At 50.7% G+C, this 14,750-nt stretch overlaps 1 protein-coding gene across 1 annotated transcript in view; it reads right to left on the reverse strand.

Annotated features, from left to right (window-relative positions):
* CROCC2 (ciliary rootlet coiled-coil, rootletin family member 2) overlaps positions 1-14,750 on the reverse strand; it is a 324,826-nt gene that overhangs the window by 38,329 nt on the left and 271,747 nt on the right. Inside the window, exon 27 of the mRNA XM_075340867.1 lies at positions 9,703-10,054. Within this exon, the coding sequence (XP_075196982.1) occupies positions 9,703-10,054 (352 nt within the window). The remainder of the gene's footprint in view (positions 1-9,702; positions 10,055-14,750) is intronic.

Genomic DNA, 14,750 nt, shown 5'->3' on the forward strand with positions numbered 1-14,750 from the left:
TGTTGTTTTAAAGTGATACTTTTCATATAAATAAAATATTATATAATATAAAACACAGGACAATATCTGCTTATCAGAAGCCCCTTTATTACAGGGATATCAACTGAGCTAATAAATATGCGCATGAACATTTTCTGACCATATTTCATGAAAAGGAACCTTTCCGGTCCTTTATGCTGCCTCTATGCATAACCTTTAAGCTTTGTGTCGCTTAGGAGTCAAAATGAGCTTATTTTTGAGAATTTACATGTAAAATAGTATAGTGTACGGACTGCATTGCAACAAGAAGTTCAATAATAGCCCTCAAAACCGTGATTGATAGTGTTCTCCCTATACACATCAATAGCGTGTGAAAACGGGGAAAAAAGAGAATTTTGTTACTTACCGTAAATTCTTTTTCTTGTAGTTCCGTCATGGGAGACCCAGACCATGGGTGTATAGCTACTGCCTCCGGAGGACACACAAAGTACTACACTCAAAACGTGTAGCTCCTTCCTCCTAGCATATACACCCCCTGCTAGCCAGTCCTAGCCAGTTTAGTGCAAAAGCTGAAGGAGGACATCCACCCACAAGAAGAGACAGAGTAAAACCCGGAAGAACCGGAACCTCTGTCTACAACAACAACAGCCGGTGAAGACACACGGAACAAGAAACCTGCCAACAGGCAATAGGGAGGGTGCTGGGTCTCCCATGACGGAACTACAAGAAAAAAAATTTACGGTAAGTAACAAAATTCTCTTTTTCTTTAACGTTCCTATGGGAGACCCAGACCATGGGACGTTCTAAAGCAGTCCATGGGTGGGAATAAACAGACAACTGAGAAGCAGGCGAAACCTGACTTCACAAATGGGCGACAGACGCCTGAAAGATGCGTCTGCCCAAGCCCGCGTCTGCCAAAGCATGAGCATGCCTTGGGTAATGCTTCGAAAAAGTAAGCAGAGTAATCCGAGCTGCAGTCTGACAGACCTACTGAGCCGTAGCCTGGTGCCTGAAGGCCCAAAAGGCACCGACAGGTCTGATCAAGTGTGCCCTGATCCCCGGCGGGGAAGGCACTTGAGTACACTTGTAGGCCTCGGAAATGGCCGACCTAAGCCAACGAACCAGGGTCGGCTTAGATGCCGAGAGACCGCTACGCTGACTAGCGGTCAGCACCAGAGAGAGGTGCACCGCCTAATAACGGCGGTGCGAGACACATAGATCCGGAGCGCTCGCACCAGATCCAGGATATGCAACGCTTCCTCAAAGCGATGAACAGGAGCCGGACAAAAGGAAGGCAGGGAAATTGCCCCGGATAAGGTGGAAGCAGTAACCACCTTAGGGAAAAAGTCCGGAGTCGGACGGAGACCACCTCGTCTTGATGCAAAAGACCAAAAAAGGGGGTGACTCCGAAGAGAGTGCAGCCAGAACTCTCTGGCGGGAAATTATGGCCACTAGAAAGACTACTTTCTGTGAAAGATGAAACAAAGAAACCTCCCTAAGATGGCGCAAAGGGGGGTTTCCGGGAACCGTGAGGACCGGATTAAGGTCCCAGGGCTCCATAGGCCGCCGGAAAGGTGGAATGATGTGAGATGCGTCCTTGAAGGAGAGCACCGGAGCCAGCCGGACGATACGCCTCTGGCACACACTGACAGAGCCGAGACCTGTCCCTTAATGAAGGATAGTGCTAGCTGTAGACCGGACTGTGGAAGGGACAGGAGGGTCGGCAAGGCCAAAAAGGTCAAAGGACACTTTGGAGCTCGAGTCATAGTGGAGATGACTTCAGGAAGGATACCAGAAGTCGTCAAGATCCAGGACTCAAGAGCTACGCCGTCAATCTGAGAGTCCAGAATTCTGGCGGAAAAAACGGACCTTTTGAGAAAAGGTCTGGACGGTCCGGAAGATGCCATGGCAACCCAACGGACAGAAGGAGCAGGTCAGGGTACCAAGCCTGCCTGGGTCAGTCTGGAGTATGAGAATGACCCGACGGCCCTCTTTACTGATCTTGCGCAGGACTCTGGACAAGAGCTAGAGGGTGAATACGTAAAAGAGACGAAAACTGGGACCAAACATGAACCAGTGCGTCTGCCGCAAAACCTGAGGATCGTGGACCACGGTTGGACAGCTGAAATAGTCTGCCTCGCAGTTTTCACATCTAGGATGTGGGCTGCGGATACGGTGGACTAGGAGTCCCTCGTCCACTGAAGAATGCGTTGAGCCGCCAACATTGCCAGGCGGCTGAGTGTCCCGCCCTGGAAGTTGCTGTAGGAAAACGCTGTCACGTTGTCCGACTGGACTCGAATGTGCCTAGCCGCCAACAGATGGTGAAAGGCTTAGAGAGCTAGAAATACAGCTCTGATTTCCAGCACATTGATCCAGAGGGCTGATTCGGACAGAGTCCAAGCGCCCTGCGCTCCACGGTGGAGATATACTGCTCCCAAGGCGGATAGACTAGCATCCTGGTGAGGATCACCCGGGACGGGGCCAGGAAGGAGCGCCCCTGAGACAGAGTGGCCGAAGCCACCACTGAAACGAGCCCCTGGTCAGTGGCGAAGCCACCACCCCGTGGAAGAAGGAAGTTCGCTTGTACAGCGGAAAACATCCAATCTCAGAGGACGCAGGAGAAACTGGGCAAGGAATCGCTTCCATTGACGCCACCATCTGACCAGCACCTGTATTCGGTGTCTGATAGAACGACGTCGACCGCCAGCGGAGGGACTACTGTTCGACTAAGAGCAGCTTCACAAGTGCCGACAGAGTCTCGAATTGCGTCTCTGGTTCGAAGTCAGAGTGGACTTGGACAGAATGACAAGCCACCCGAATTGGTTAGAGTGGCGAGAGTGAGCGAAGCACTCTGCTAAGAGTCTGCACTGGATGAAGCCCCGACAAGAAGACCGTCCAGGGCAAAAGATCACTGCCAATCCCTAGGGGTGCAGGACCCTAATCACAGCTGCCCCAATGAGAAAACTCGAGGGGCCGTGGCTAACCCCAAGGGAAGAGCCACAAATTGGACCACTCCGATTACAAAACGTAGCCAACGCTGGTGTGAAACTGCGATTGACACCTGCAGATAGGCATCACTGATGCCGATGGCTGCTAGGGAATCTCCTTGGGTTCTTGATTGATCCGGTGAAAAACACACGGAACAAGACCGAGACTCCATGTGAAAACGCCACACCTGACCATGCTTGAAAAGCTAAAGATCCAGGTCGGAAGGCACCGCCCTCTTCGGGGATAGATTTAAGCAAAAATCTCAGAACCGTTCCCAGTCGGGAACCGGTACAATTACTCCATTGGCCTGCAAGAGATGCCACGGCCTGTGAGAAGGCGGCGGCCTTGGAGCCGGGGGGAGTTGACAGAAAAAATCTGTTTGGCGGGTGGATAGAATTCCATCCTGTAGCCATGGGAGATATAATCCCGCCCCCACTGAACGGAGACGTGTTAAAACCATACGTCGCCAAGTGGAGAGAGCCTGCCACCGACCAAGGAGGTTGTTGGCGTGGCTAGATAGCTCGGAGGAAGCTGACTCAGTGGCAGCATCTCCTGCGGTCTTTGAAGACGCAGCGTCGAGCGCCATTTGGGTCTATGAACCTAGGCCGAGCTAGAGGGCGAGGCCGAGGGCTTAGAGAACGATCAGATGGAGGAACGGAAACAACCGAAACCTCAACTGATTCCTGCCCTGGACAGGTTCCCTGGTTTAGGTTTGTGGCAAGGAAGAACTCTCCCCGCCAAGAGCTTCCTTAATTTCATCCAGTTGGTTCCGAAGAGACTGGTCCCACAAAAGGGAGCCCAGCAAGGAACTTCTATAGAGGCATCTGCCCTCCATTTCTGAAGCCACAGGAGCCTGCGGATAGCGAGGAAGTAGCCAAGGCCACCGCCGTGCGGTGTCCAGCATGGCAGACATGGCATAGGATGAAAAGACTGAAGTCTGGAAGTTCAGGCAACCGTTTCGGGCATAGAGTCCCTTTGAGGGAATGCATCTCCTCTAGAGAAGCAGAGAAGGCTACAAAAAAACCGCACTGCTGTAAAGCTGAGGAGAACGAAGCTCCTGCCGCCCCCATACAGATTTGGCCAGAAGGACAACCGGGCGGACCGCAAAACCTTAAGTGAGGAGCCATCAGCCACTGACATAACGGTCCGGGCTGAGCCACCTGAGGTGAATGAGCCCACTTCTTGACCACCATTGGTGGACAGGGAAAAAACAGTCCTCAGAATCACGCTTCATGGGAAGCGAATGTCAGAGCGGACCCTGGGCTTGGTCACAGTGGCCTGAAAACTGGAGTGGTTAAGGAACACACATTGTGTTTCTAGGAAAGGTAACTCCGGCGGATTGAGGTCCAGTACAAAATTAATGTACCGTGGGATCCTTATAGAGGTGCCGTCAGCAACTGATACAACTATCCGGGCTGAAAGTCTAGACACCGGAGGGACCACCCTTGGCGAATGAGCTCACTCCTTGACCACCTCTGATGGGAGGGGGAAACAGGCAGCAGAACCCCGCTTTGGGGTCTGACAGGACAGGCTGTGGGCTTGGACACAGTGGGCTGAAAACTGGAGTGGTTAAGGAACACACTCCTTGTCCTGTTAAAGGTATACTGATGCCTTTCTGCCAGCGGGGAATACTCCCCTGATACAGGCGGATGGAGGTCCAGTACAAGTAGAATGGACGCAATCCAATCATTAGCATCTGCGTCACCTACGGACGGATCAATGTACATAAAGTAGCGTCCGAGCCCCTGGTAGAGACATCCTCCTCGTCCAGTGAGTCAGCTCGTAATCAGAGCTGCGGGACGGGGAGGACAGGGGACCCTACGTCTCCCTGTCAGGAGGACGGGGTCTGAGACCAGAAGGAGAGTCCTCTGTGAGCTTGCTGAGCGAGCTGCAGAAAACGCCCTGAGAAGGGGGCTGCATGCTCAGCAGATGCCGGGACAGCCGACCCCTGGAAATAGGATTTCAGCCAAACCAGGGGTCAGCCACCGAAGCCGGAGCAGCTGGAGGGACCACTAATGAGCCTCCAAGCTGAGGGGCCACAGTGGTTATGAGCTCGGTACAGCCGTACGAGACTAACTGCAGTGGATAATAAAAACAGTCTGCAGCCTCGCTCTGTGAGACATGCTGCAGAGGTGGGGGCTCTGTCTAGAATGGCCCCCAGCATATATAAACATATAAAATAAGCAGCTGCACAAACCGGAGGTTGTGGCTGCCAGATCGTTTAAACAGACATGTCTGTGCCCTCCAGTCCCTCAGCCCAGGCCCCCACTTGTCACAATGTGGAATCTCTGTGCCTATGCAGGCACAGAGAACGCTGAGAAAATGGCGACCGGAGCGAGGAGAGGGGGCGGGGCCTACTCTGAGAGCGGCAAATGAGGTAGCCAGGGGAGGGAATCTTTCCTCAGTGAGGAGTGTCCCTTCCCTGTGCTGCACAGCCGCTGGGCGGAGTCACACTGTCCCTCTGCGTGACTGACATGCAGAGACAGTGGAAACCGAAACTAGGCCTCAGGCAAAGCCGGGGCCTAGAGTAAAACATGCGGCCGGCGTGCAGGCACCATCGGCGCGGTTCTCCAGTGAAAACTGGAGAACCGGCCGGAAACGTTAACACAAAACATAAAACACACTCCCCCAATAAATAAATATAAAGGACCCCTGGAAAGACCACTTTCTGTGGTAATAACGTCTCATATACTTAGCTTGTGAGACGCAGGTTGCCAGGTCCCTGGGGGGTGATAGCTCCTTCCAGCAGGATCCTGAAAAAGGGCTGCGGATGGAGACCGGTCTCCTGCAAAGCAGTGAGAACCGTGTTGGCTCCCACTTCAAGCCAGAGCCCCAGCATGGGATGGTGAAGGAGCGCGGCATGAGAAGGCTCCAGCCTTGGAAAATCAACCTTAACAGCACCGCCGACACAGTGGGGTGAGAAGGGACATGCCGGGAGTCCAGCTGGACCCGCTTTTCTTCCAAATCTTTGATCCAGAAGGAAAAATCAAAAATCAAAATCAGAGAATGCATGTGTGTGTGACCTCCTGAAACACAAAGCATTGAAACTGGCTAGGACTGGCTAGCAGGGGGTGTATATGCTAGGAGGAAGGAGCTACACGTTTTGAGTGTAGTACTTTGTGTGTCCTCCGGAGGCAGTAGCTATACACCCATGGTCTGGGTCTCCCATAGGAACGTTAAAGAAAGACTACATATTATTCAACACAGAGGCGACATAATTAGTCTGATATATTTCATTCAATATTTGTTATTTTATGTGTTCATTTGCATAGAAATATGAGGAAAGACACCTGAATATCTCTTTTTACTATATAGCACCTGTTCACAGATCACTTTTAGGGTATGTGCACACGATCAGCACCCACTGCGTCCTGGACGACGCAGATCCTGACCTGTGAGGCCGCGAGTGCTGTCCGCAGGAGACCGCAGCTGCTCATGCCCATGATCAGGGTTCGGGGTGTTGCAGTCTCTCGCTGTGTTCATCCTGCGGAGAACACTTGCGTCTCTGCAGCAAAGAACTGACATGCTGTGATTCGGAAAGCCACACCGAAGGTCAGCCATCTGACATGCCCACGCCGGAGCCGTGGGATGACTTGTTACCGGGCAGCGATTCTGGCTCTGAGATGTCGCGGCGGCGAGGTGGTGTTGTTTAGCAAATAGGAAGGGGATGATGATAGTTTATTCGTGATGCCACCTGTGGTATGCGGCAAGTTAGGTGCCGCCGCTGCGGGATGGGTGCCTCTGGGGCAGATGGTGATGCAGCTAGGTTGGTATAGCTCTCCACAGGTAGAGCTGGGCCCCAGGGCGGATGGGGTAGTAGTAGCAGTCTATGATGGCAGGGGTGGCAGGGCCGGAGGCGCAGGTGAATATCGGAGCGACACAGGGGTGCAGTCTCAAGGATATTACTCACTGTAGCAGGTTCCAAGGAAACACGACATGCCAGTGACCGCCTTTGGAGGGCTGGGGTTTCACTGTGATGTGCTCCAGCCGATCCAAGGTAGTTCAGAAGTCGAGTCCGGTCACCTTTCTTAAGTGTCCCTTCCCTGGTCGTCTTCCTGTGCTTGCTTCTTCCTCCTGCCGTGCGCCCTCACTCACTTAACCCTGGGACAGTGCCCGTGGACTCTGTTCGGTAGCGTGAAGCTCTTTCCCTTGGTCCTTTAGGGTCACCTTCCAGCGAATTTGTGTGCAGATGTGGCTTTGGTGCTTGCAGTCACCTCAGCAACTGGTTTTACTAGTGGAGTACGTAGGTTCTTCTCCTGTAGCATAGGGACCAGTCCCCATGTGTGGCCAAGTCCTTACACCCGTAGATTATATGTGGAACAAGGCCACGGGTGGATGTTGCACTTCCTGTGGTCTCTAGGACCCCTTCTGTCAGAGCCAGGGCCGAGCGGTACCAGCTTCATGTCACGGGTCTTCGCGCATCCACTGATCTTCTCTCTCTCTTTTCACTCTCCACACTCCACTTATATATGTTCCCACTCAACAGACAATAATACAAAAATATATCCGGCACACCACAATGTTAGAAAAGAATCTTAAGTTTGGTTTGAAAAAAATGATGATTTATTGTGTATATACAAGAAAGTCCGTCCAACGTTTCGATCCAACAGGATCTTTCACAGGGACAATAGGACTAAATGTATAAAAGGACTGTCAAATCACATCAGTACGAGTAATAATGGTCACCAAAGTATATGGGAAGATTGCGTAAGCGGTCTTAGTGGTATACTTTGTGATATGGTGCTAAGGGAGTGTCCGTCAAGGACGTATTGTGATATTGTGCACGACAGGGGGAATATCCGGATATTCCCCCTGTCGTGCACGATATCACAATACGTCCTTGACGGACACTCCCTTAGCACCATATCACAAAGTATACCACTAAGGCGGGCTTTGCACGCTGCGACATCGGTAACAATGTGTTACAGATGCTGCAGCTATAGTCCCGCCCCCGTCGCACGTGCAATATCTAGTGAAAGCTGCCGTAGCGATTATTATCGCTACGGCAGTTTCACACGCACATACCTGCCGTGCGTCGTCCCCCTGGCCGGCGACCCGCCTCCTTCCTAAGGGGGCGGGTCGTGCGGCGTCACAGCGACGTCACACGGCAGGCGGCCAATTGAAGTGGAGGGGCGGAGATGAGCAGGATGTAAACATCCCGCCCACCTCCGTCCTTCTCATTGCAGCCGGCGGCAGGTAAGGTGAAGTTCCTCGCTCCTGCGGCTTCATACACAGCGATGTGTGCTGCCGCAGGAGCGAGGAACAACATCGCACCTGTCGCTTCACCGGCATTATGGAAATGTCGGAGGCTGCAGCGATGATACGATAACGACGCTTTTGCGCTCGTTCATCGTATCATCTAGGATTTACACACTACGACATCGCAAGTGACGCCGGATGTGCGTCACTTTCGATTTGACCCCACCGACATCGCACCTGCGATGTCGTAGTGTGCAAAGCCGCCCTAAGACCGCTTACGCAATCTTCCCATATACTTTGATGACCATTATTACTCGTACTGATGTGATTTGACAGTCCTTTTATACATTTAGTCCTATTGTCCCTGTGAAAGATCCTGTTGGATCGAAACGTTGGACGGACTTTCTTGTATATACACAATAAATCATCATTTTTTTCAAACCAAACTTAAGATTCTTTTCTAACATTGTGGTGTGCCGGATATATTTTTGTATTATTGGACTTATTATTCCAGAGCACCCCCACGTGGAGTGAGCCAGGTCTATCTCATTGACACCCACTCAACAGACGTCACCCCCCTCCTTCTGGCTTTGGGTATAATCACACTCTCACCATGTCTGGTGAGGTGTTGCTGAGTGAGAGAGTTGTGCTTTTGTGTGAACCAGTGGTGACCTCCTCCATACCCAGGATGGAATACCACACCTCTGGATGAGGTGCAGTACCTCTGTGGCGACTGAAGCCTCAGGGGCGCCACACATCCACTGTGCTTGTACTGTACAATGCAGCATTTTGGACGCAGCTGAAACATGCTGCATCCAAAACGCTGTGAACCCTGATCGTGGGCACGCAGCCTTAAAACATTATATTATTCAGCACTCAAATTCTTTATAAAGTAACTGTCATTTTAATTGTAGTTCCATAAATCAATAGTGGATGTGAAAATAAGAAGCTTTGTAATATATCTTATTAGAGAAATATGCCTTTGTTCATTGTCAATTCACAGGTAAAACCTGTCTTCAGTGAATCCAGATTTATCCGTTACTGAGATAGATGACTGTTGGTGCTCATAAACATCTATGGAGCATGGTAGCTGTGGTTTCAGAACTTGCAGCAGAATGTCTGTATTTGCCTCTAGCTCCTTCTTCCTTCCCTCTCCATAGAATTCCAAAAGCACCAACTGTAATCTTCTATATCAGTGAAGGGAAAATCTGTATTCACAGAAGACCGATTTTACCCATGAATAGAGAATGAATCGTCAAAGCAGAGACAAAAGCAAGTTGTTCTAATAAGATATATTAAATATTTTCTTATTTATATATGTACTATTGATTTTTGAAAAAGTTTACTCTTTAAACATTTACCAAGCTGGAGGCTTACAGGCCGTACTCGATACTACCCAAAAGAAACAACTTGAATATTCAATGTTGCATAAGTCCAAACTCAATAACATCATACAGGAATAGAACTAAACGCAAAATCTCATATTCAGAACTAAATGAATAATATGAACAGTTAATGCTGGGGTCAGTTTGTTACCTTTACTGGGAGACATGCCTCTATGAGGTGAGGGGCTGCGGCCCCTGATCCCCAAAGTACGCCTTAATGCTGAGTGCAGGCTATTTAGCTGGGTTTCCGCGTCCCTACGTGCAGTCTGGATCCGATTCAGTTCAGATTCTAGCGCTCGCACCCGAGTTTCACAAGCTCCGAGTTGGAGTTTTAGGTCAGCCGCCTCCGTGGTTCCCCGCTGTAGCTGCTCCTGAAGTGTCTTGCATCCTTCCTGCAGCCGCTGCTCCCCTGCTCGGCTCTCGCTGAGCCTCTGCTCTGAATCTCTCTCACGCTGGCGAGATGATGACTCTAAAGCTGAAAGGCGCTGCTGCAGAGACACAATCTGAGAAACGTGGAGGTGCTTTAGCCATATCCCGTCAATTTTACAGAAATCTGCCATTGCTACTGGTTGACATTTAAAGCAGTGCTGTGGATTTATCATATTCCATTGCTTTGCATAGCTTAGTTGTTGGGGCTGTCCCATCTTATTGGGCTGGGCTATTTGTTGCATCGTACTGAATTTGTACAGAGAACGCTAGGTTTCCTAAGAATCTCTGTAAATGGTCGTCTATTGAAGTGAGCTCAGCTTAGAGGACATAGAATGTGAAGTGTAGATAAATCAGGGCTATATCACGCTGTACAAAGGGCTAGTAAGACGTAGTACAGCGTATTCCCCACTAGGTGGCAGCAGAGTAGAGGAGAGACAAAGTCACACTGTAACAGAAAGGCAACTAAGTACAGCAAAGTAACTTCAGCAGGATGGTAACAGGCAAACCACCAGGGGGCAATAGAGTAGTCAAACAGTCAGGGTCTAGCCAGAAAAGTCAAGTCACTGCAAGGGGAGTATCAAAATCAAGTTAGAAAACAGAACAGAGTCGAAAGCCGGGAGATCTGGTATGCAGAGGGAATCACAAACAACAGACAGGAGCGGGAAGTCAGGGACCGGGACAGGCAGACGAACAGGGAAGGGTACAAGTCAGGACACAGTAGCAGGCAGGCAGGACAGATCGGGAACACTCACCAGAGCCAGTATACATGCTGCAAGTCAGAAATATCACTGGCACTGAACCGTAGGTAGAGAGGAAAGATATAGCATCCTGGGATCCGGACAAGGCAAGGAAAGTTAACCCTTGACATGACCAGGCTAGGGCTGGGTGTAACCACAGCAGGGAAAAGCCGGCCTGGATCATGACAGTCTAACTTTAGAATATGGCAAGAAGGCCAGAATATACATGTTATACAAAAGATGATTCAACTTACCACTGATAGACCATGACAAAGTGGAGAATAAAAGAAATTATCATTATTTTATGGACTATTCTTTTAAATATTGAGTAATTGTCCTTTAACTGCTCCATTTACATCAATAATGTTCCATGCACCACTCCACTATTCATGCTGCTTGATACAGCTCTCCAAGAGCTGCAACTTGGCAAGGAAAATTTAAGAAAATCCAAGGCACCAAAAAATCCTCTTCGTTTAGAAAACTTTATTTGTGCCAGCATACAAACAAAAAATGCAGGAACAACGTTTCGGCAGATACAAGGCCTTTATCAACCCATTGCATGTAATTTTTATGGCTTGATAAAGGCCCTGTGTTGGCAGAAACGTCGTTACTGGATTTTTTCTTTGTATACTGGGACAAATAAAGTTTTCTAAATGGAGAGGATTTTTCGGTGCCTTGGATTCTCTTGTATTTTCCTTGCTCCATTTATATCCACAGCTGTTACTATTGTTCATTATGAGAGATCAGATGACAGGTACAGGGAATGTCCACATTGGACAAATCATTTTTGTTTAAAGTATCCCATTAAAATAGGATGTCGCCATGAAAGGTAATAGCTTACTGAATGGTGGCAGCCCGATCACTGGGACCTGCACTGATCACCAGACTTTTTATCCCCATCAGGGCACTTTTATCCCTGTAACAAAGTGGAGTGACAGGTTGGATGCCCACTCCATTAATTTTTAAGGGGCTGCTGGAGGAAGTTGAGCGGAGATCGAGCATGTGCTCCATTCTAATAGGGATAAAAAAGAGAATTTTGTTTACTTACCGTAAATTCTTTTTCTTATAGTTCCGACATGGGAGACCCAGACCATGGGTGTATAGCTTCTGCCTCCGGAGGACACACAAAGTACTACACTAAAAAGTGTAGCTCCTCCCTCCTAGCATATACACCCCCTGGATAACCAAATCTAGCCAGTTTAGTGCAAAAGCTGAAGGAGGACATCCACCCACAAGTAGAGATAGAGCAAAACCCGGAACAACCGGCACCTCTGTCTACAACAACAGCCGGTGAAAACACATGGAACAAGAAAACTGCCAACAGGCAACAGGGAGGGTGCTGGGTCTCCCATGTCGGAACTATAAGAAAAAGAATTTACAGTAAGTAAACAAAATTCTCTTTTTCTTCATCGTTCCTTATGGGAGACCCAGACCATGGGACGTCTCAAAGCAGTCCATGGGTGGGAATAAACAGAAAACTGAGAAGTAGGCAAAACCTAACTTCACAAATGGGCGACAGCCGCCTGAAGGATGCGTCTGCCCAAGCTCGCATCTGCCGAAGCATGAGCATGCACTTGGTAGTGCTTTGAAAAGGTGTGCAGACTAGACCAAGTGGCAGCCTGACAGACCTGCTGAGCCGTAGCCTGGTGCCTGAAAGCCCAAGAGGCACCGACAGCTCTGGTCGAGTGTGCCTTGATCCCCGGCTGGGGAGGCACCTGAGTACTCTGGTAGGCATCGGATATGGCCGACCTGATCCAACGAGCTAGGGTCGGTTTAGAAGCCGAGAGACCCTTGCGCTGACCTGTGGTCAGTACAAAAAGAGAGGTGCACCGCCTAAGAGCCGCGGTGCGTGACACATAGATCCGAAGCGCCCGCACCAGATCTAAAGTATGCAACGCTTTCTCAAAGCGATGAACAGGGGCCGGACAAAGGGAAGGCAATGAAATGTCCTGGTTAAGGTGGAAAGGAGAGACCACCTTAGGAAGAAAGTCCGGAGTCGGACGGAGAACTACCTTGTCTTGATGAAAAACCAAAAAAGGTGACTCCGAAGAGAGCGCGGCCAAATCAGAGACTCTCCTGAGAGAAGTTATGGCCACCAGAAAGACGACTTTTTGTGAAAGTCGAAACAAAGAAACTTCCCTAAGAGGCTCAAAGGGGGGTTTCTGTAAGGCCGTGAGGACCAGATTAAGGTCCCAGGGATCCAAAGGCCGCCGGTAAGGAGGAATGATGTGAGATGCGCCCTGCATGAAGGTGCGCACCTGAGCCAGTCGGGCGATACGCCGCTGAAAGAACACTGACAGAGCCGAGACCTGTCCCTTAAGGGAATTGAGGGATAGTCCTAGCTGCAGACCGGACTGTAGAAAGGACAGGATGGTTGGCAAGGAAAAAGGCCAAGGGGCATGGCCGGAAGAACGACACCAGGACAGGAAAATTCTCCAAGTCCTGTGGTAAATCTTTGCCGAGGAAGACTTCCGAGCCTGAGTCATAGTGGAGATGACTTCGGGAGGAATGCCGGAAGCCGTCAGGATCCAGGACTCAAGAGCCACGCCGTCAATCTGAGAGCCGCAGAATTCTGGCGGAAAAACGGACCTTGAGAAAGAAGGTCTGGGCGGTCCGGGAGATGCCACGGAACCTCTAAGGACAGACGGAGCAGGTCTGGGTACCAAGCTCGCCTGGGCCAATCTGGGGCGATGAGTATGACCCGACGGCCCTCCATTCTGATCTTGCGCAGGACTCTGGGCAAGAGAGCTAGAGGGGGAAACACGTAAGCCAGACGAAACTGGGACCAATCCTGAACCAGCGCGTCCGCTGCAAAGGCCTGAGGATCGTGGGAGCGAGCCACGTAAACCGGGACCTTGTTGTTGTGCCGGGATGCCATTAGATCCACTTCCGGAGTGCCCCACTTGCGGCAGATCGACCGGAACACTGCCTGATGCAGAGCCCACTCGCCGCTGTCCACGGTTTGACGGCTGAGATAATCTGCCTCCCAGTTTTCCACGCCTGGGATATGGACTGCGGATATGGTGGACTTGGAGTCCTCCGTCCACTGAAGGATGCGTTGAACCTCCAACATTGCCAGGCGGCTGCGAGTCCCGCCCTGGTGATTGATGTAGGCAACTGCTGTCGTGTTGTCTGACTGGACTCGAATGTGCTTTCCCGCCAACAGGTGGTGAAAGGCAACGAGAGCTAGGAGCACAGCTCTGATTTCCAGCACATTGATCGAGAGGACTGATTCGGACGGAGTCCAAGTGCCCTGTGCTCGGTGGTGGAGAAATACTGCTCCCCAGCCGGATAGACTGGCATCCGTGGTGAGGATCACCCAGGACGGGGTCAGGAAGGAGCGTCCCTGAGACAGAGAGAGAGGCCGAAGCCACCACTGAAGAGAGCTCCTGGCTTGTGGCGACAGAGCCACCAACCTGTGCAAGGAAGAAATCCGCTTGTCCCAACAGCGGAGAATGTCCAGCTGCAGAGGACGCAGATGGAACTGGGCAAAGGGAACCGCTTCCATTGACGCCACCATCTGACCCAGCACCTGCATAAGGTGCCTGATGGAATGACGGCGGGGCCTCAACAGAGAATGCACCGCCAGATGGAGGGACTGCTGTTTGACTAAGGGCAGCTTGACAAGTGCCGGCAGAGTTTCGAATTGCATCCCTAGGTACGTGAGTTTTTGAGTCGGGGTCAGAGTGGACTTGGGCAGATTGACAAGCCACCCGAATTGAACAAGAGTGGCGAGAGTGAGCGAGACACTCCGCTGACAGTCTGCACTGGATGAAGCCTTGACAAGAAGGTCGTCCAGGTAAGGAATTACTGCCAACCCCTGGAGGTGCAGAACCGCAACCACTGCTGCCATGACCTTGGTGAATACTCGAGGGGCCGTGGCTAACCCGAAGGGGAGAGCCACGAATTGGAAATGTTCCTCTCCGATTGCAAAACGTAGCCAACGCTGGTGCGAAACTGCAATTCGCACATGCAGATAGGCATCTCTGATGTCGATGGATGCCAGGAAATCTCCTTGGGTCATTGAGTGACT

Source organism: Anomaloglossus baeobatrachus, chromosome 3, assembly GCF_048569485.1.
Source record: "Anomaloglossus baeobatrachus isolate aAnoBae1 chromosome 3, aAnoBae1.hap1, whole genome shotgun sequence".
Lineage (NCBI taxonomy): Eukaryota > Metazoa > Chordata > Amphibia > Anura > Aromobatidae > Anomaloglossus > Anomaloglossus baeobatrachus.